At 40.5% G+C, this 22,799-nt stretch overlaps 1 protein-coding gene across 2 annotated transcripts in view; it reads left to right on the forward strand.

The window, feature by feature from the left end:
* Window positions 1–22,799, forward strand: part of LOC101027277 (acid-sensing ion channel 1) — a 134,641-nt gene that overhangs the window by 73,152 nt on the left and 38,690 nt on the right. For both annotated transcript variants that reach the window (XM_018247597.2, XM_041582600.1), the window contains 3 exons: window positions 16,042–16,189; window positions 16,299–16,426; window positions 19,596–19,746. In XM_018247597.2, the coding sequence (XP_018103086.1) occupies window positions 16,042–16,189; window positions 16,299–16,426; window positions 19,596–19,746 (427 nt within the window). The remainder of the gene's footprint in view (window positions 1–16,041; window positions 16,190–16,298; window positions 16,427–19,595; window positions 19,747–22,799) is intronic.

The following is a 22,799-nucleotide window of genomic DNA, read 5'->3' on the forward strand; positions in this document are numbered from 1 at the left end:
TGCCAGTGAGTAGCAGGGAGTAGAATGATTGCTGGCAAGCTGCATTACGGAACCTGCCTAACCCCCTGCTACAGTGCCGGGCCCTAAGAATGGTTCTGTACACAGAGCACTCTTCATATGCCAAATCCCATTTTGTTTTTTAAGCATTAAATCGGGGAATCAAACCCTCTATTCTAATCATTCACACAAGCCATCTGGTTGATTGTGTTACTTCCATTGTTCTAAATTCAGAACAAGTACCTCCCAAACTCAGACCAGGAAAAAATAGTGTAAAATCCCTGAAAATGTGACATTGGGGAAATGCGTTAAAGCAATTTTATTCTTCGAGTAGTCAAAGGATATAAACACAGGAGTCAGTATAACTTTGAAATGTTGCCACTTTGCAGAGTGATTTGTCTTAATTGGAAAACTGGGCAGCAAACTGGAAAATGAGGTTCAATGTTGATAAATGCAAGGTTATGCACTTTGGCAGAAATAATATAAATACAAGTTATACACTAAATGGCAGTGTGTTGGGGGTTTCCTTAACTGATAAGAATCTATGTTTTTTTGTAGATAACACGTTTAATTCTGGGCAGTGTCATTCTGTGGCTAATAAAGCAAATAAAGTTCTGTCTTGCATAAAAAAGGCCATTAACTCAAGGGATGAAAACATAATTATGCCTCAATATAGGTCCCTGGTAAGGCCTCATCTGGAGTATGCAGTGCTGTTTTGGGCTCTGGTCCTTAAAAAGGATATAAATCAGCTGGAGAGAGTGTAGAGACTAAGTGCAACTAAACTGGTATAGGGTCAGGGCACACGCTCAGATTCGCTCAGATTCTCCTCTTCTTCGTGGGCGACTAATCTCCCCAAACTGCCTCCGCCGGCTAGAATGTAAATTGCCGGTGGGATGGCACTCAAAACCCTTCATTTTCCCGAACTTCGGGTGATTTCGGAAAACAAAGTGAAACGAGTGCCATCCCACCGGCAATTTACATTCTAGCCGGCGGGAGGCAGTTCGGGGAGATTAGTTGCCCCGAAGAAAAGGAGATTTGTTTCCGGATGACTAACCTCCCCAAATCTGAGCGTGTGCCCTGACCCTTAGGGGATGGAAGATTTAAACTATGAGGGTAGATTGTCACGGTTGGGATTGTTTTCTGTGGAGAAGAGACGCTTGTGAGGGGACATGATTACTCTTTGTGAGTACATTAGCGGACATTATAGACAAATAGCAGGGGACCTTTGTTCCTATAAAGAGGATCACCGTACGAGAGTGTACCCCTTCAGACTAGAGAAAAAGAACTCACTTCACAGTGAGGACAGTGAGGTTGTGGAATGCCCTGCAGGTTGATGTTTTGATGGATGATTCTGTTAATGACTTTAAGAGGGACTTGGATGATTTCTTGGACAAGCATAATATCCAAGGCTACAGTGATACTAAAATCTACAATTAATATAGATATTGGTGTATATAGTTTTAGTGGGTGTGTGTAGGTATGTGTGCCGGGAGGGGTTGAATTTGATGGACTATGGTCTTTTTTTTTCATCCCAACTTAAACATGTAACTATATACAATATTTAATGTGTTAATGACAAGGGATAAGCATTGCAGCATTAATGTTACACTATGGGGGGGGGGCAGGTGCAAGACCTCTCTGTACATGTACATGGCTGAATGAGGTGCCGACTCATTGGGACTGACTATATACAGACAGAATCATGACATAGTATTTATCTGGTTAGTATTTTAAACCTCTTAGTTTCACTAATAATAACATTCACAGAGTCATCATTGGGAACCACAGGACAAAATCTTGGTGTAAAATCTGGGAAAACATGAAGTAAAAACAGGGAAAGGTGCCCATTGAAATGCGTTATAAATTGGTGGGACAACAAAAAAAAAAACAATGTAAAATGCAGGAAAATTTAAAATCAGGATATGTAAAACTGAGATTTCACTGGTTTCTGCTGCTGATATACAGACCACTTTAACCAGAAATAACAAATACCTGCTGCCTTTCCTCGTTGTCTCCTTTTACTGCATTAGAAAAGCGTTGGGAGGATTGTGGGTGAACTACTTTGTACCCCCAAGGGGCTCAATAAAGATTATGATGTATATTTGTTCTTGTGAAATGTTTATAAGGATGTGTGTTGTACAGGTCCCCTGAGGTTCATATCTCTGCTGTGAGCAACATCAAGTTCTGACTTTGTATGTTACTGTATGAGACTATAACTGGGAGAATGCTTGTTTTCCTGCCTCTTTCTTTAACCTCCAGATCAATCTTGAGTGTTCCTCTTGTCTATGTGCTCACGTCCCTGCCCAGACTTTCCCTACATCGTATCCTTCTCGGACTGGTTACGTAGTTCTTTATCATTTCTCATGTAAGCTCTTTCCCTCTGATTTCATTTGTTTCGACTTGCCCCCCATTGTTCATTATTCTCAGGCCCAAACCAACACTTTTTTTCAAAGCTAATAGAGAAAATGAAAAATTTGTATCATTTTAGTATCTTTGAGTATAATGGCTAATGCCAATTTCTGGCTGGTGAACAGTTTTAAAATTAAATTGATAAACTAAAAAACTGTTTTTCAAAATATTATTGTTTATGTATTGATACCTATAGGTCATGTTTTTTACTGACAGATCTGCTTTTGTAAGCAATTGTTACCTGAATTTCCTAAATCTGACTATTTTGTCAGCCTGAATGTCCCTTCCCAGGCTACTGCTGTACAAATATGGCAATAGTATGGTAAAAGCATTGGGCAAATACTTTTATGGGAAAAAAATATGAAAATATTTATGGATCCAGGTTTATTGAATAGGCCATAATAAATAATAATGATAATATCGAACCAACTGTCTGGTTGTGATTTTACCTGTATGATTGATATGATTTAGGCAGATCCTCAGCGCAATGCTTGGATGCTAACAGAGCCAGCGGCAGAGGTTGTGTGGGATATCGCAAATCAATATGTCAATCTGACAAGCGTTTATTCAAAATGCATCTATTTCAGGGATCAGAGGAACGTCTCAGTCTGGATTAGCCAATTTGTACTTGTGCTGGGAAGGGGTGATTGTTTATTAAATCCTTGCCCTGTTTCTACATGGTATCATTTATGTGCCAGGAGCTCTCTCTGTGCACACCCCTTAGGTGCCATTAGCTTTGCAAAGAGCGGGGTGACTTGGCAATCAGTGTGGTGTTTCTGCAGCTCTGGCAGTTTTGTTAGTGTGTGTTGGGGGGGTCTTGGCAGGAAAAGTAAAGGCTGGCTGCCACATTTCCCATCAATGTTAAAGGGACCCCCCCAAATCTCAGCGATTAAGATGCTGAGCGGCTGGTATCTGTGCATATAAAAGCCGACAGGCTCCTGGGGGAGAAGCTGCTTGTGTGTGCACCAGGCACTTCTAATTTTTTTCTAGTGCTGACTCAGGCAGTTTCAGAGCTTGTAACTGAGAGGGAAGGGGGAGGCAGGTACATTTAATTTGGCACTGCAATCTCAGCCTTGGGAATTCAGCCTGTTAACCCGTTCCTGCACCAGGGCTGAAGAAAAAGGCTGGCTGTTTGCCAGTGACTGTAGAAGCAACATGAAGGCCATCTTGGCTAGGACGAGATGTAGCACTATGTATGCTTGATTTACTATCTTGCAGCATAGAGCACACTGCCACTTTTACCATAATGTAGGGATGCACCGAATCCACTATTTTGGATTCGGCCGAATCCTTCACGAAAGATTCGGCCGAATACTGAACCGGATCCTAATTTGCATATGCAAATTAAGAGTGGGAAGGGGAAACATTTTTAACTTCCTTGTTTTGTGACAAAAAGTCATGCGATTTCCCTCCCGCCCCTAATTTGCATATGCAAATTAGGATCCAGATTCGGTTTGGCCGGGCAGAAGGATTCTGACGATTCCGAATCCTGCTGAAAAAGGCCCAACCCAGGCTGAATCCCGAACCGAATCCTGGATTCGGTGCATCCCTACAATGCTCCCCGGTGCTTTAGTTAGAATTGGCACCCCTTTGTTAAAACCATATATTTTATACAGTTGCACTGAGAAGCATCATCTTGCTGTAAAGCCTGTTGCTCTCCTAGCAACCTGAATCCGAGCAAGGAAAATTCTAAGATTCCCACAAAAAATGGTGTAGCCCAGCCCCCCCCCCCACACACACACACTTACAGGCTGTTATAATGAATAATATCAGTTACTTGGGCAAGATTGACATTTTCATGGCTGCACTGCTCCCTGGAGGATACATGGGAATATAGGCTGTACAGACTGCATTTCAGCATTGATTCTCATCATCAAAAAAAAGGACTAACTAGTCTTCTTTGTAATAGCACTGGCGCTTCTCCCTTCAGCCCGCTCACCTTCATTCCGACACACAGTATACTCCCATTCAATTAAATCGCTGCATTCCTTCATACACAGCCAGATTAAAAATGGGCTCAAGGCTCCTTTGCAAAAAAAAATAAAAACAGCCCATTATTAGATTTATGGCTCACATAAAGGGTTATGCAATATAATACACTAAGGGGCCTATTTATCATATTGTGTAAAAAAAAAAATAGCGACCAACTATAATTTTCTAGTAGACTTAAAGAGATACGGACATCAGAAAATAACCTTTTTTATTATCTATCATAACATTGTCTTAGAATGCTATTTATAATTTTGCCATAACAGTAATTGCTTGATGCTTTTACATTAACTTTCTTACTATCCTGTTCCTCTATGAGGGGGCTGCCATATTTGTGCAGCAGGAGTCCATTAGCATTAGAAACTCTAATTGGTAGGCAGAAAAGGGACAGTCAGGTTGGCAAAATAGTCAGGTTTATGAACTTCAAGTGACAATTACTTACAAAAGCAGAACTAGCAACGAAAAACAATCAACATGACCTATAGGTAACTTTTAATGTAGATTAACATTTTGAAAATACATTTTTTTGGTGTCAGTATCACTTTAAGGTATGAAGAATCAAATTACTGAAAGACCCGTTATCTAGAAAACTCCAGGTCCAGAGCTTTCTATCCTATAATAATATGATTGTTATACTATACTGGACCAATACTGTTGTGTAAATTTGTTTTCTATTTTTGCATTAAAATTTGTGTGCTTTTCTCATTGCCGGAGTGACTATTGACGGTGCGCCTGTAGCAAGATCTGTACTGAACTCTGTGCTTATCCCAGTGTGTGACTGACTACTGAAAATGTGCCTGTAGCAAGTCCACAAATATATATTAATTTTGCTTCTCTGCAGGCCGTCTCGGCAAAACTATATGCCTATGCCTTTATAGTATTTTGATTATGTTCTTCTGGAGAATAAACCCATTACTATTTTCAGTTACAGTCACAGTGAGACCCTTAATCCGACTCCTACTGAATATGAAGGCATTCTTTTATGCCACACATGAATCTGCCATGAATCAGGCACACAAATCCCCTACCCATAAAAGCTTCTTCTTTTTTTTTTTTTATTTAGAAATTTTCGCTTCACCACAGTGTTGATTTATTTTCAGTTTGAATGAATCAATTCACAATTTCACTCTGTTCGATCAAGTCACAGTAGTCATTACACATATCTTAGAATAATACATTGAATAATGTAAGACCCAATTCAAGCGCCCCAAACAATTTGCAGCCTGTGAAGCTCGATGACCCATAGTCCTAGGTGCAATAAATCCAAAAAACTACAAACACTGGATTGCAAGTTAATCACTTATATTATACATTGCTAGGGGAACAGGAACCCAAGGCACACAGGGACCTTCCTTAGTTTCCCCATATCTTAGACTTCTGCATATAGTCAGTTGCAAGGCCCCATGTAGCTTAGCCCATTTGCAGGTGTGATTGGTGTTAGAGTTACAATTAAAACATGTTTTTACCCATTAACCTACAGGGCATAAATTTAGGTTAATGAGAGGGCCCAGTCCCATCTACTAACAAAGGGAGTTCAGCATAGGCTCCAAGATACACAGGAACCAGAATGTAATTACAGTAGTTGGGATTGTGGACCACCATAAACTGAATTAACGGTTTGCCACTCTCTATACTGTCCCAAACCTATTTTTGGCACTATTTGTATAAAAACAAATATCTCCTCATTTTCCAGTCTCATTTCCAGCATTGGGGAAAGGTTAGGCTGTATGGGCCACATCTCCTGCTCTTCTTATCATCAGGTGTAGGGAATATTCAGTCAAAACAAATACAAATCCTTTATGTCACAGGGACAAATGACATGTTTGGTTCAGTATTGAGCCACATGTTTTGTAAGGACTTGATATTTAAAATTATCCAAAAATTGTGGATTCAGTTTGCATGGATCTTGCAGGAGATTGTCCCAGCCTAATGGTGGTACACTCTCTGGCTCGCAGTAAATCCCACTTAGTGAAGATTAATATGTGGCCCCGATGAGTAAGTGCCAAACAGAGTCAGCATTCTGCTTGTGATGCCAACAGCAGGATTTCTTATAAATAAAAGGCATCGGGTCTCTTTCTATTAAACTGGCATCAGGAAAGTGTAAGTCAGTGATGTAATGATCTTTCTTGAAGGAAATGAACCGGTAAGAAACCTCGTATAACCCTGATGGAAAATATCCCCAATGATTCCAAAAGCAAAATGGTTTACTAAGTTTGCAATGAGCTTCAATCCATCGGGTAGCACCTTGGGCCACACTTTCTGTAGTGAAATGACATTGCTGTGCATCATTTCCTTTTCAGTTTGCTATCTCCATCATTTATACATCTGTTCCCCACTGTGAGCAAGCATTGCTGACCCATCATCATTGACTGAGACACATCCCCACAGCCCATGCAATAATACATCTGCATCCAAGTAAATAAATCACTTCTAGTTCAGCACTGTTTCACCTATTCTTCTGCAGACCACCGACTGTGCTTAGTATTGTGTAATACTGTATATCCCATATTTGCCTGTTTTATTTTGTCTCAGTCTCCTTTTTTCGGTCAGTTTGCTAAAGATAATGGCATTTCTGCAGGATCTTATCTCCCCTTACATATATACTCCTCACTGTTTCAGATGTTGAGATTTAAGTTTACTAATGCAGCAGCAGAGCTGTGATTTGATCAGTCCCTTGGGACCATGTAAAATAACCCATAGGACCTTCACATCCTACTGTAATTGCTGCTTGATGGAAAAAAAGAAGGGAAAGCATATCACTTGTCCTGTTCTTTGGCTTATGATCCCTCTAAGCCTCTAATTAGAAAGGTAATGTTGCTGTAGCCTCAAACAGAAACAGGATTGGTACTGAAGAAGCAAATATACAAGTGACTTTGGCATTCCATCTTATGCATCTTTTTCTACCCTTGCCACTGCCAGGCTCGCATTCTACCGTCTGTGCTGCTGGGATCTTCATATATTATTTATGAACACACTATTGGATCATTTTGCTGCCTCTGGCAGAGTGAAAGCTCACTGTAAGTTATATGATTCCCATCTTTACAAAACAAGCTTAAACCATCCAGTGCACAACTCTTGAAAGCCTAAGGCGGACATGGTACAGCTTTGTGTAGATGTGGAAGAGAGATTGTAAAGTTGGGAAGAGATCATCACTTCAGGGCATGCATTCCCGGCGAATTTGAGGGATTGGTTTGGCAATGATGTTGATCAGGTCTGCTACAGAACCTTCGGAGATCTGTTTTTATCACTTTATCTCCTATTCTTTAGCAGTATAGACAGCTGGACTTTTGATAAATGCTTCACACATATCAAACGTTGCAGAATGCCAATACAAATATTTTGCACATTGTCTTTTTCCACGGAAAGGGATCCTAAACATAAGAACATCTGTGGAATCCATTCAGAAGAGGCTGAGCTGGTGAAGGAGGACTATTTTATTGCCACAGAGCCTGCTGTCTTTGCTAGCAACTGCACTCTCCATGGACTAAACCACATAGTCACAGAGGAACCATGGGGACCACGTCGCACAATTTGGACCATATCGTTACTCCTTTCTCTCTTTCTATTTCTTTCTCAGGTGTGGGAAAGGGTGGCTTATTACAAAACCTACCCCCGACTTACTGCAATCGATGAGATGGTTGCAAAAAGAATGATTTTCCCAGCAGTAACATTCTGTAACTGCAATCGCTTTCGACCCAGTCAACTTTCTGCTGCTGAGTTGCTTTACCTCGCTCCTCTTATAGGTGCCCCAGAGGATGGAGAATCAACTCAGAATCCAAGTGTTGACTCCAAGTATTCCCCCTCTGACATGTATGAGATCACAGACCGCACTTCCCATCAGCTTAGTGACATGATGTTGGAGTGTCGGTACCAAGGAGTGGAGTGCGATGCTGATTACTTTATTCCGGTAAGGAAGCCATACTTGTTCTAAAGAAATAGAAACGTATTTCTGGTCTTCATATCTGGTCACCATTTATTAGATCCTTTTGACATATTTTTCTCACGTCCACCCTAATTTGGCCTTAATCTAACTCATAAAGGTACCCCCCTTATTCAAAGATTTGCGGGAGAGTCTTCCAAACCACCAATACCAAGCTTTAGATGTTGATAGAATTATAATATAAATCTTCAAGGTGCATTATCACAGGTTTTAAGAGGCTTTCCTTCTTTACAGTACATTGGCACTTACTTTCCTTGGATAAAAAATTAGTTTCAGTATTATATTTAAGGCTGCTCAATAAATTGTTAGCAAAACATATTTGTAGCCAGTGGCCTAAAGTATGAATTCAACAAATATATTTATTTTTGCATTTCTAAGTAAAAAAATAAAAATTGAAAGCATTTCCTTTAATTACAATGATAATTTTTGATTGGGGAGCTACCAATAGATGGCTTTTCACTGGTGAATGTATACTTAGATATGAACATATAGTAGTTTATATAGTAGCTGTTTTCTGTTTGGGGCGGCTAAGCCTCCTTTAGTCTTTATAATACTCCACTTATGTTATTCTCATGAAAATAATAAACTTTCTAAATATAGCCAATTAACATTTCTCTACCGAATCTGAAATAATTAAACTTCTCTTCATTATCACCATCTGTCTCTCTTCGTGCATTAGTTAGAGTCAAATTTTGAGTGACAAGTCAAATATATTAATGTGTGCTCAGTTTACTTAGATAATGTATTGGAGCTTACTGTCTTTCCAACACAAAGCTGCACATAGAGAGACATATACTGAGGGCCCCCACCTCTTCCGTTTCGTGCTTAAAACCTTAAAGACAGAGCACTCACTGCACTAGCGGAGCCAAATTCAGCTCTTAAAGTTACAGAGGTGGTTCTCACCTAGCTTCGTGGAAGGAGCGGCCCTGACTAGGGGATAGTAAAGAGTAACTTTATTACCATTAATTTTTAAAGGGATTTTTATTTAGAACATTTCTTATTAACATGAGATAAAGCTAATATTATTTAGTAGCATTACTGAAAAAATATCTTTAAAAAAATAACCAGTAGTCTAACTGCAAAATTAATTTTCATAACAATCCTCCTCCTTCAAAATAATCTAAATAAAATTGTGGCTTTATTTTTCAGCACATTTGCTTACGAGCATGTGGTAAACTACTGTTTTTATTTGTATACAAAAAAACTCAACCTGAATGTACTGAAAAAATCCTAAGAGTCGGTTGGCAAAGCCTTTTCAGACAGTGAGGGCCATAAATTGATAAATCACTAGATCAGTGAAATATGAAGAAGGATCACTGAAATCTTCCTATGACAGTGTGGGCTAAATTTCTCGAGAATGTTTACTAGATATCAGGATGCAGATCAATTCTGCAAAATAACTGATCTTAATAGGATAAAGGGTTCCAAGATGAAATCACATTTGCATGGAGTAAATAATAAAATCAAATCTTAATACTAGGTATTATCAATGGCAAGTTTAGCCAAGAATATGTTATATAGGTGTAGGGGACATGAGGAATCCTTCCCCTGTTTGTCTGCCTGTGACATCATCCAGCCCAGTTGCATGCTGGATAGCGACCCGATTGGCTGGGAACCCCAGTGCATCCTTGGGAGAAAGGGTGTGCCTGACTTTGGAGCCAATTGCACGGGGTCTCCCAGAGAGCTGATAGAGACAGCACGAGTAGCTGTAAGACTGTAAGGTACAGGGAAGCTGTTGAATCTGGGGGAGATTAAGGTAGCGCTACCTGGGGAATAAGAGCACTGGGGAAGGGACGATCATTTGAATTGTGTGGTTATTAACCCCTTCCGGAGGATTGGGACTGTGATATTTACCAAGGACTGTTTAAAGCAACAGTTAAGCACCTAATAATGGTTTAGGTAGTGCCCCACATGTCCCCAGTGTAGGAGTGAAGTGTGTATTAGTTGCCCCAGTGTTAAACTCTTTATATAAAGTTTATATTTGTTCAATTGCAAATTGTGTGTATTATTATTCCTAGTGGAACCCCCCCCTGAAGTGTGTTCCTCAGTGTTCACTAGGTGGAGGCACTGCGCTGTAATTCCCAGTTCCCAATACTTTTCATACGCAAAAAGGACTCGGGGCCCCTGGATTGCCAAGGGTTAGTTGCTATTTAAAGAAATTAGTGTTATGCAGAAAAAGGGGTTAAAATAAATACAGTTTGGGGGTTATGCCAAAGCAAAAATATCAGCCATAACTAGTCTAAGTCTTGCTGAAACAAGACAGTGTTCTACAGATCTCTAGTGGGCTAAGTGAGTGATACCCTGAATATTATTACACCAAACAAGTGTAAATGCTCAGTTGCTGCAAGATTCTGCGTTATGCATATTGTAGGTTTATAGGGAATAGTCAGCAAAGGCAAAGAAAATAAATACCTCTGCCACAGAATTGCTTCTAACATATGTAACACCCTTTTGGCAACCCCCCTGGTGCCAAGGTTGTACCGTCTTACCAATTCAGGTCCTGAGTTCCCTTTGCAAGGTGAAAGGGTACTGGGAAGTTCCTCTCCTGGCAGTGCCTCCACCTAATGGGATCAGGGTGGCCCCATTAGGAAAAACATTCAAAACACACTTTGCTTTATAACAATAATTTTATAATAAAGAAAGTGCAGATTAAAGGGGATGTATATATTCACAGTACAAATATGCATTCAATAGCATGACCCACTACCCTGGGGAACCTGTGCAAGTCCAGTCCTGACACCTCCCTGCCAGACAAAGTCCCACACTACTTATTTGGCAGACAAAGAGTCTCAGTCCCTTTTCCCCAAAAGCGTACCCCCAGGTAGCGCTACCCGCCCCAAATACCTTTCCCACTGGACAAGATATTGGCTCCCACGTGGCAGGCACACAAACAGCCTGTTTCACAAACAGGAGATATGCTGGATCCTTAATCTTTTTCTACCCTCCCTTAGGCACAACTTACCCAGGGGATTCACACAGATGGGTAGTCTCCTCCAGAGTATGAACAGGCATCCACAGCGATTAAGGCCTTAGAAGCTCCAGGCTCTCCTAGCCGAGCACACAACTTGCTTTAAACCTTCAGGGTGTTGCTCCCAGCACTGTCCATAGCGTGAGCACGATAAACCCTCTTTACTCCTCACAACCAGCTCCCAACGCTGTCTATAGCGTGAGCACTCAGAATTCCTCCTCTGCAGAACTACAGCTCTCCATAGCGCAATTTGGAAATCAGGAGCCTCAGACCCTTCTGGTCTAGCTCCCAGGCTTGGGGCTGCCGCACCCCAGCCTCAGAGGCCTCCTGCCTCTACATCTTGACGACCAGATTCTTACTCCTATTCTGTCCTCAGTGAAGTAAAATCAGCAAATCCACACATGAGTAGATGGGATCTCCTATTTATAGAAAAGTGGTGCAGCAGCGACACCTTGTGACACCCTCCGGTATCTGCTAGCATGCTGCACAGGGACAAGGCTCAGCCCCTCCCAAGACCCTAGGAGACCCTGTAGCTGCACAAACAGGGGATTTCCCAACTTGTGGTTCAGATTTTCAGTAACAGAGGGGAATTAACTCTCTGTATCCCTACACATATTTTGCTGAGATTTCTTAGGCACAACATAATTAAAGCTGTTCAAGCTTTGTGCACATTTGGTAATTATGGTGCAAGTTGCAATCTGGAGCGCTGCATAAATAACTGTGTTTGCTCATGCTTTATTGGGCACGAGTATAGATGAGCAGGTCTGGACTGCCAATCTGTGGGTTCTTTCAAATGCCAGAGGGGCTGCTGTAAGATGCCATAGAAAATCACTATTTAGTGGCCTGGTATGGGCTGTTTGGACCTCTGTGTACTTGGAATGCCAGGGCCTATTTCGACTCCCAGTCCAGACCTGAGCACAAGTACTGAAAGGGGTCAAAACTTTGCCCATACCCAACTATACCTGTACGTTCGGCTTTTCCTTCCACATCCCGTCCAGACGTTAATAGTGCAACTACAACATTCTTAAGGATGGACCAAGCCAAGCCAAGGCTTGGTCCTTCCTTAAGAATGTTGTAGTTGTACTGAAAGGGGTCGCTGCTCTGTGTGCCTAGTCCTTTGCCTTGATATCATAAAGAAGCCCTATAGCCACTATAAACATATATTATACTGTGTTCTGCAAGTGGGCCTTAGCTGACATCCTAGAAGGGTGGAAGATCAGAGTAAGGCTTGTCTTTAAATTTGTTATTACCATCCATATAATATAGCTCCATGTGCCTCTGTGCTGTAGTTACAGCAGCATATTGCTAATAAGAATGCATGGCAATGCCAAGCAGGAATGGCATGAGGCTAGATATATATTGGCATCTTGCTGTGGAAATCAATACAAGGCTTCTTGTTTCATCTTTGAGAATTATATTGTGTTACTGGAATAAATGATTTCCTGCTTTGTTGCTCAGTCTTGCAACACTGATTGCCCAATGGAAGGTGCTATTCAAGAAGGATACTTACAGGGCTGATTGCAATTAAATGTATTTATTTATAATTTGACCATGTGCATAAGCTTTGATTTACAATATATGCTGCATGAAATTAAACCACACCACTGAAAGGCATGGGGAGGTGGATCCCTATTATCTGCCGCCTGCTACCAGAGCTAGGAATCATTAGCAGAATCAGGCATGAGCCTGGAAACCTTCCACCTTGCTAACAGCTATTTATGTACTTGCCTCGCATGAACATGTCTAATTCTATTTAAAAACATTAATGACCTCTTCAGTCACAAGTGCCGGTAATGAGACCAGTGTATTAACCGAGCTCCGTGAAAAAATGTTTCCCGTTATTTGGGCTTGGCAGTGCAGCTCAGTTCAACTTGTGAACCTGAAAATATAATTTTATCATCTTCTACTTTACAGGGGAAAAAAAATCTATTATGAGAACTTGGAAACAAACACATTTGTGTGTATTTCAGGCTTTAGATATCCTTGCGTTGTTCCATAGCACATTAGGCTGCCGTAGAGAAGAGATTCATCAGGAGGCAAGGCAGCTACTGCCAAATTGTCTGGGAACAATTCCGGCTCCACAGTCACACTCCCAACTTTCTGTACAAGATGCCATCGATTTTATATAGATTTGTATATTTTGTGCTCTTTTAATAATAAAAATAAAGTGCCCTTTTGGCTAGAGAGGCACCCAACTCATTCTGAAATTCAATCATACCTCCCAACATTTTGGAAGTAAAAAGAGGGACAAAAAAAAAAATTCCCGCACGTAGCGCAGCAATTTTTTTGACCACACCCCTTTCTGTGACCACACTCCCTAATTACCATGTTTGTTTTACAAAGTTTGAAAATATTTCTCCTTATCTAAACTGTTTTTGTGTCTCAAAACTGTTACAAAGTATCTTATTTGCACCTGTTAGCTATTATGGACTCTCTGTTAAAAGCCAATTAAGTGAGAAACTGTGTTTCTTTTTCTGGCTGTTCAGTGCATAGAAAAGAGGGACTTTCCAGTACAAATGAGGGACTGCAGGTTGAGCTGTCAAAAGAGGGACTGTCCCTCCGAAAAAGGGACAGTTGGGAGGTATGATTCAATGAATGGAGCAAACATTGCCATTTTTTAATTATGGTGTGTCACTATTTTAACATAAAGTTATATATGTATGCAACATGATTGTGTCTCACATCAGACTTAACAAAGCTCATGTATAACCCCTGGGCAAATTTGTACCTGGGCAGTAACCCACAGCAACCAAATAGTGACTAGTTTTTTTCAGGCAGCTGCAGGCTGAACAATAAAAGTAAATAATTGATTGGTTGCCTTGGGTTCCTGGCCTGATGCAAATTTGATCCGTATTTATAAATCCAGTGGCGTAAGACCCAGCAGATGCTGTAGGGGGACCTGGACATGGGCTCTGCTGCACAAAAATCCCCTTTCTACAGCATTTTCAGATTGATAAAATCCATGCGCCTGCCGAGGCAGGCAGTGTGTATGCATGTTGCCCATTTGTAAATGTTTTTTTGGAGGGGGGTCCGACAACTTCTACTTATGCCACTGTATAAATCAGCCCCTTTGTGTCTCATACTTCTCCTTTTAGATTGTAAGCTTCATTCAGAAGGGCCCCTTTACCTCTTGTATCATTTATCAGTCGTATGTTTGTATGCAGTCTGTGTGGTCACTGTATTCACCTCCGTTGTACAGTGCTGTGGAATATGTTAGCACTTTATAACCAATAGTAAAAGTTCACATCTCAGGCTTACTCTAACCACCTTTTCTCTTAAACTCAGTAGCAAAATGTTCTATAGGCCTTTTCTATGGGACCAGTTTTGTAAATTTAAATAAGCCTATTGTATGATGAGTCTTATCTTAAAGGATAAGTAACCCTTAAAAATAAATGAATGTAAAACTTATGAGGGGGCGCTATTCTAAACACTTTTGCGATATACATAACGGTTAAAGGACATTTGTAACTTTGTTCTTAATCCCAGCTAAGATATAATTAACCTTATTGGAAACAAAACAATCCAATTGGGTTTATTTAATGTTTAAATGATTTTAAGTAGACTTAATGCATTGAGATCCAAATTACAAAAAGATCCCTTATCCAGAAAACCTCAGGTTCCGAGCATTCTGGATAACAGTTCCCTTACCTGTAGTAGGTACAATTGTTATTGCATTTAGAGCTTTAGGTTAATGCAATAAAAATATTGTTTTCTATTGTTCGGCTCATTAAAAGTACCTTGCTGAGGAAAGATGCCTTTCGTGTAAAAGTGGTGATATCTTTATGGCAGTATGTTTATGATTTTGCCTATTAATATCTATGGACTACAGATATCAGGTTTTACAATAGACTGTCTCATGGATATGATCTGGTCTTTGTGACTCAAGTACACAGCCTTTACTCTTTCTGAGTCTGTCCATTCTTGGTCAGGATCGTTGCCTCACTAAATACTGAATCGTTGGCTGCATGGAATATGTTCTCCCTTGATGCTAACATACATTCCATTCTCCATTGCAACAGCCAATACTATTTCATTCAATATGCTTAATGGTGTGAGCATAATGGTGGCTCATGGTCAGCCCCATCTTTCATATGTATTAACTGGTATCAAATCAATCAGTTCATTGGTATTCAATGTTCTTCTACAGTTCTAAATGTACTTACCTGGATAAGGATTGCCCTTGTATTGTACATTTACTGATAGCCTTGGTAGGATTTTGATGTCGCTAGGCCAGGCATGACTGCATGTTGTCCTCTCTATCCAACATTGGGCCAGATTCAATGCAGAGAGAAAAAGTTATCTCATGGTTTATCACGTGAAAATATCCTGGGCGAGGTTTAATTTGAGTAGAAAAAAATATTTCACCAAATTCAGTTCCAGTTTCTTCTCATAGACTTCAATAGAGTAAAAACCTTGAGATACGTTTTTCTGAAATTGAATTGCATCTCAAATTGAATGTAGTCCATGAGTTTTCACGTGATAAACCTTTTCTCTCTGATTTGAATCTGGCCCATTACTTCCCTACTCTGTCTCAGCATGAAACTTCAGAAACTATTCTAAGGGGCCATCATATGTTTTTTAGTTGCCAGTTTTATATGTAAACTCTATATGCAGACATTGGAAGAATTATAAATATATAAAAAAAAATAGTACAATTTCTTTTTTTTTTTTTCATTTTGAACAATGAATGCTCTTCCAGGCATTTCCAACTGAACTATAACTTCTTCTCATCTAATAGGTCTTTACCAGATATGGGAAATGCTATACTTTTAACTCTGGGCGCAATGGACCTCCCTTAGTGACCACAAAAGGGGGCACAGGGAACGGATTAGAACTGATGCTGGACATTCAGCAAGATGAGTATTTGCCTGTTTGGGGTGAGACAGGTGAGTAGACCTTCATATTTCTATTTTGTTCTAGATTACATGAATTAGGACCAGACAAAAGCTAAGATATGGATCAGTTCTGCACTAACCACAGCTTTTTATGCTGCAGATGAAACATCCTTTGAGGCTGGAATTAAGGTTCAGATTCATAGCCAAGATGAACCTCCTTTCATTGACCAGCTGGGGTTTGGTGTGGCTCCTGGATTTCAAACCTTCGTCTCCTGCCAAGAACAACGGGTGAGGAATGCATGAGATACTGGCTTCAGGCACAAAATTATTACAGTTAATAGTTAACATGCTGTGGTCTTCTGGAACAAATGTAATTGGATAAATGATTTGTAGGCCAGTGTTCTCCTGGGTCTTAGAGCAAACAGACTTTTCAGCTCCCTATTATTTATAAAGTATATAAATGCCAAACCTACTTCAGCTTTTATTAAACTACAGTTTTCAGACTCCACAACCACCTTGCCACATTACTTTCTGAGAGCCATCATCCCCCTGCTACAGGCAACATTTTATCACCGCTATTATGGCACCTTCTCATCTTATTATACCTGCTATCCCATAGCCATAGTCCCTTCCCAGAGACTATTATCCCCAAAGCTACTATAGGCACCATCTCTTCCTACTATACCTGCTATCCCACAGTCATACTCCCTTCCCAGAGACTATTATTCCACTGTTACTATAAGCACCATCTCTCCCTACTATACCTGCTATCCCACAGTCACACTCCCTTCCCAGAGACTATTATCCCACTGTTACTATAGGCACCATCTCTCCCTGCTAAACCTGCTATGCCACAGTCACTCTCCCTTCCCAGAGACTATTATCCCCACAGCTACTATAGGCACCATCTCTTCCTACTATACCTGCTATCCCACAGCCACAGTCACTTCCCAGAGACTATTATCCCACTGTTACTATAGGCACCATCTCTCCCTACTATACCTGCTATCCCACAGTCCCACTCCCTTCCCAGAGATTATTATCCCACTGTTACTATAGGCACAATCTTTCCCTACTATACCTGCTATCCCACAACCACAGTCCTTCCCAGAGACTATTACCCCACTGCTACTATAGGCACCATCTCTCTCTACTATACCTGCTATCCCACGGTCACACTCCCTTCCCAGAGACTATTATCTCCACTGTTACTATAGGCACCATCTCTCCTTACTATACTTGCTATCCCAAAGTTACTTCCCAGAGTGTTTTACCCCACTGATACTATAGGCACCATCTCTCCCTACTATACCTGCTATCTCAGAGCCACAGTCCCTTCCCAGAGACTATTACCCCACTGTTACTATAGGCACCATCTCTCCCTACAATACCTGCTATCCCACAGTCACACTCCCCTCCCAGAGACTATTATCCCCACTGCTACTATAGGCACCATCTCTCCCTACTATACCAACTATCCCACAGTCACACTCCCTTCCCAGAGACTATTATCCCACTGTTACTATAGGCACCATCTCTCCTTACTATACCTGCTATCCCACAGTCACACTCCCTTCTCAGAGACTATTATCCACTGTTACTATAGACACCATCTCTCCCTACTATACCTGCTATCCCACAGTCACACTCCCTTCCCAGAGACTATTATCTCACTGTTACTATAGGCACCATCTCTCACTACTATACCTGCTATCCCACAGCCACAGTCCATTCCCAGAGACTATTATGCCACAGATACTAAAGGGCACCATCTCACCACGTTATGTTCTATGACATAGTGCCTTTGCAGATATCATTATATCCATAGGCACTGCTGTGAAGCCTCTACACAGAATTTTACTCCCCAGTGACAATAGTATTGTATGTTACAATAAAATCAAAAATGTTCTGAGATATATGTTTCTGTGCTAGAAGAATGTAATGTGGCTCTCATCCTGGGGCCATAACATCTGTCTGGGTTATAAAAGTAATGCACTGCAAAAATACATTTAACTGTGGCAAAATTCTGAAATCAATGAATTAAGGAAAGTGGTAGTTATAAAGTTACAGGAGAGACAACTTTATATAGGAATGGAATCTATTATCTGTCTTTTGGTAATGTGGCCTTCAGGCGAGTACTAAAAAACAGAAAAACTCAGCAGGTTTCTTACTATCAGTATGGATTTATACAGGATCAGTTAAAATCTATCAAAATTATTTGTTTTATTATTACAGAGAAAAAATCAACAATAACAGAATAAGTTTTTTAAATAGGAAACCAAATGTGCTTTTGATTTTGGAACCACTTTGGCTCTTTGCACTTGCTCTGGTGTTCATAAATGAGGCTTCATACCTGCATTCAGATCAGCTCTCTTCTTAAATAGTCTGGAGACTGCATCTGCTAACACTTCACACTTGTTAATGGATTTCACATATTAATTACCCTATAATAGAAAAAAACTTTTCTTTGCTGAATCCGTAATGAGTCTCCGTGGGCTTAGTAATTGGAAAATTCCAAGCAGTATCAGCCTAATGCCACATTGGACGTATAAATGCAGCCAGAGAACAGCTGCTTATATCTGCTGCGTTTTGTGTCAGCACCCGGAGTCACTGTATAGGAGATACGGAGCGGATTTCGGCCAATATTTGTACATTTACCAGCTGTGTTGCCAGTAAATTTATTTTACTCTTTCTTTGCAACCCAGGCACACACATGTAAGTCCTGATCCACCTCATTTTTTTTAGTGTATCTTCAGAGGGTCATACTCAGGCATTCAGGCCAAGTTCACAGCTTATTTAATCATGCTTGGGCCTTCCCTGGCTTCATCCTTGACAGATATTTTGCCAAATATCTATTTGACAGATTTAAAAATCCCATTGGGCGAGGATTGCATCAACATGTTGATGTGGTGCTCTCCCAATGGGCCTGCATAGGCATCCATTATGATATGATCATTGGCCCAGGGGCCAAACTATCAGATCAGGCCAATGTTAACAGCATTTTAACACGGCCACTATTACCCGGCCCTCCGCACTGCCACTCTTATCTGGCCTTCTGCATGGCCACTCTTACCCAGCTCCCCGCACACTGGTGGTCTCTGCTCCCTGCCTGCCTGCTGGTAACAGAGGCACTTCTTAAACGTATTTACTATGGAGGAAGCAGACCCTGCATTCTGCGCCGCCCCCTGTCCCCTGGGCCTCCTATACCACCCCCCCCCGCATGACCATAGGGCCTGCTTCCTCTATAGTAACACCAGTAATTTTAGTACAACTGATAACCAATCATGTGTATAACTAAGGCATTAATACCTGGTCCAGTTTAGAGATAATTATTTGAGATATTAACATTAAAGAATGAAATACATTCACACTGGGTATATGTAATGACTCCTTCTCTTTCATTTTCCAAGGCTTGTGTTCATAATTTCTAACTGTGCCAAATCTCTGAATCTTTTAGCTAACCTACTTGCCCCCTCCATGGGGCGACTGCAAATCCAGCGCAATGGACTCCGAGTTTTTTGATACCTATAGTATCTCTGCCTGTCGGATTGACTGTGAGACCCGGTATTTAGTGGAGAACTGTAACTGCCGTATGGTGCACATGCCAGGTACCTGCTGCCTTATCTATTTTATTCATATAAAGATGACCATGTTGTTCCTTAGAAGAGCTACTATTTATCAGCATAATAAGGCTGTCTTTGCTTTTGCCTGAAAACATTAAGTAATATTGTGTCTTATTGAAAAGGAAAGAGTTTACATTAGTAAAAGTTATTGGTACCTTTTACATTTCGCATTTTCATTTACCCATGTGAATTTCTGTTTTCTTTTGTGGCAAACAAGAGAGGTCTTGTCTTGCTTTATGGCACACTTAAATCAGTAGGTGTTCCTCTGGAGGTAGGGGATAAATAAATTAAAAACAGAAAAGAAGATCTGCATTGCAATCCGCATTGCAATGAGATAACATGGCAAATAGGAGTGTAGCATGGGGGTCATGTTCAAAACACAGCAGAAGAGGTAAATGGTAAAATGTAAAAATGGAGTTGTCACCTCAATGGGATTTCTGCTGCAGATGGAGGCTTGGTTTCATAGTTTTGTTGATACAAATTATGCAGGGTATGTTATGTTACTGGTGTTGGTGATCTGTTAGCATGAGGGATGATATATAGCATTGTCAAGAGCACAGCCCAAATGCAAAATAGATAACCACTTCGACTCACTGCTAGGTCATGAGGTTCAAACTGCACGGTCCAGAAGTGCATTTACTGAGTGCGGAGGTCCCTTGCTGTATTGTGCTGCATTGAATTGAGAAAATTGAGATGGAGCTCTGCAGCACCGGATGATAGTTAAAAACTTTTATTTTTATTTATCCACAGTAAAAGACACGCAGCATACACCGCCTGATGCGTTTCGGGCATTTCCGACCTTAATCATAGGCTTAAGACAGCAGTATCCAGAATGTCCATATATATAGGTGCATTTCACAGTGCTCTCTGTTGGTAGCTATCAAACGTTCTCACAGAGCACCTATTTATGGGCATTCTTAATACATAAATGTCACATATCACTAAAAAACATAAGAAACCAAAGTAAAAGTTACATTTACAGAAAAGCCACCCAATATAAACAAAGTAATCGAAAAAGGCAAAAATCACGATTCAGAAACAAAAGAGATCTTCTAAAATAGAAAATCATTTCATGTGAAGTGGGAAATATCAAATCTGGCCCAAATGCAGACTCATAGTAAGAACAAGCAATGCACCAAACAAGGGCAGGCTGAAACAAATGGCCTGAAAGCCCCAGGATCACAGCTTGAGAGAAATGATAGTGGAATAATAAGAGTAAACAATGCAATAGACAAACAAGTGGAATCTGCAAGCCGAACATCTCATCCCGTGAGGGACTTTTCTATAAGAAACAAGGTTAATGGAGTTCTAAGGGAATAGGCTATCGGGAGAAAAAGATTTATGGGAAATGAACAGCAAAGAATGAATTAAAAGTCAGAAGGTTTTTAGCAGAGCACCTACGGCAATCAGACATGAAGCTAGAAATCAGTGAAAAGCAATACAAGTCGAGAGTTCTCAAGGTGAGAAGGAGAATGTTATTGGTGGCACGTGATTTGATGGGAAGCCAGGAGAGGGATTTAGAAACAGATGAAAAGCTGCTCTTTAGTAAGAAAGTCAAACGATTCCGAATGCAGCACATAGGGTGGAAGGGAATGGGTGGGGGCGGAAGAGCACAGTGTGCAGAAAGGACAACACATTGGAAATAAATCAGTATGAGAGCCAGCATGCATTCAGCTTCACAGAACAGAAACATTAATAACAAATCTTAATCACAAGAAATTTGCAATGGGGAAAAAATCACTAATTGAGTGTATTGGGCACTGCTACTGCAATTAATTCTCTATCTATTATATGCTTTGAGCTTTTCCAAGTACAATAAGAAAAATGTGAAGCATCTAGTGCAGGGTCTAGACCACCCAGTGGGTCCAAGCCATACCCCAAGATTCAACAGGGCAAAGGTTTTCCTCTGCAGCAGAATTGTCATATATAACAATAGCCAAAAAGAGTCCCTGGACCACAATATTGTCATGGTATAAGCACCCAGCAATGCCATATGCTCCCAACTGGATCCTTCTCAACTAAACACCTGTTGGAATCCAAACGTTTAAGTAAGAGTAGCTAGGTAATATGGTCTGAATAGTGCTTATACCCTGACCCTGGAAATTTCTAGAATCTGCATATACACCAACTAAAACCTGTCGAGGTCATGTAGAAGTCAATGGCAGAGGTCCCTTGAACCATTTGAAGAGGTTAACAGGCTGCTTGATGTTCGAACTTTTTTCAGAGGGTTTTGCCTAAAAACTTGATTCAGGTTTTTTTTTTGCCAAAAACTAAATCAATTCAGGTAGCGGGACTTGAACTCACAGAATTGGGGTTTTCACGTTCAAGTTTATTCTTAAGTTAGACACCATTCGAGTTTTGAGTTGATTTGAGGTAAAAAAAAAAAAACTTGACACTTTGGGACACATTTACTAAGGGTTGATATTCAACCCTCGAAGTAAAATACTTTGACTTCGAATAACGAAGTCGAAGGATTTACCGCAAATACTTTGATCGAAGTAAAAATCGTTCGATCGAACGATTAAATCCTTCGAATAGAACGATTCAAAGGATTTTAATCCATCGATCGAACGATTTTTCTTCGATCAGAATTAGCTTAGAAAACCTATGGGGAAGGTCGGTAGTTTTCAAGTGGCGAAGTATGTAGTCTAAGTTTTTTATAAAGAGACAGTACTTCGACTATCGAATGGTCGAATAGTCAAACGATTTTTAGTTAGAATCGTTCAAATTGAAGTCGTAGTCGAAGGTCGAAGTAGCCTATTCGATGGTCGAAGTACCCAAAAAATAACTTCGAAATTCTAAGTTTTTTATATTCAAATCCTTCACTCGAGTTTAGTAAATGTGCCCCCATACCTTTGATATATTGAATTTGAAAATTGCACCTTTGTTTCTTTGATTTATGCTACAAGAGAAGAACCCTGCAGCCATCTTAATTCAAAAGAGAATTTCTTTTATTCCAAATAGTAGAATTTTCATTTGCCTTGATAAAGGCATTGTGCGAAATGCGTGTCTGCAATTCACCCACTCGCCATTACTGT

Source organism: Xenopus laevis, chromosome 2L, assembly GCF_017654675.1.
Source record: "Xenopus laevis strain J_2021 chromosome 2L, Xenopus_laevis_v10.1, whole genome shotgun sequence".
NCBI classification, from domain to species: Eukaryota; Metazoa; Chordata; class Amphibia; order Anura; family Pipidae; genus Xenopus; species Xenopus laevis.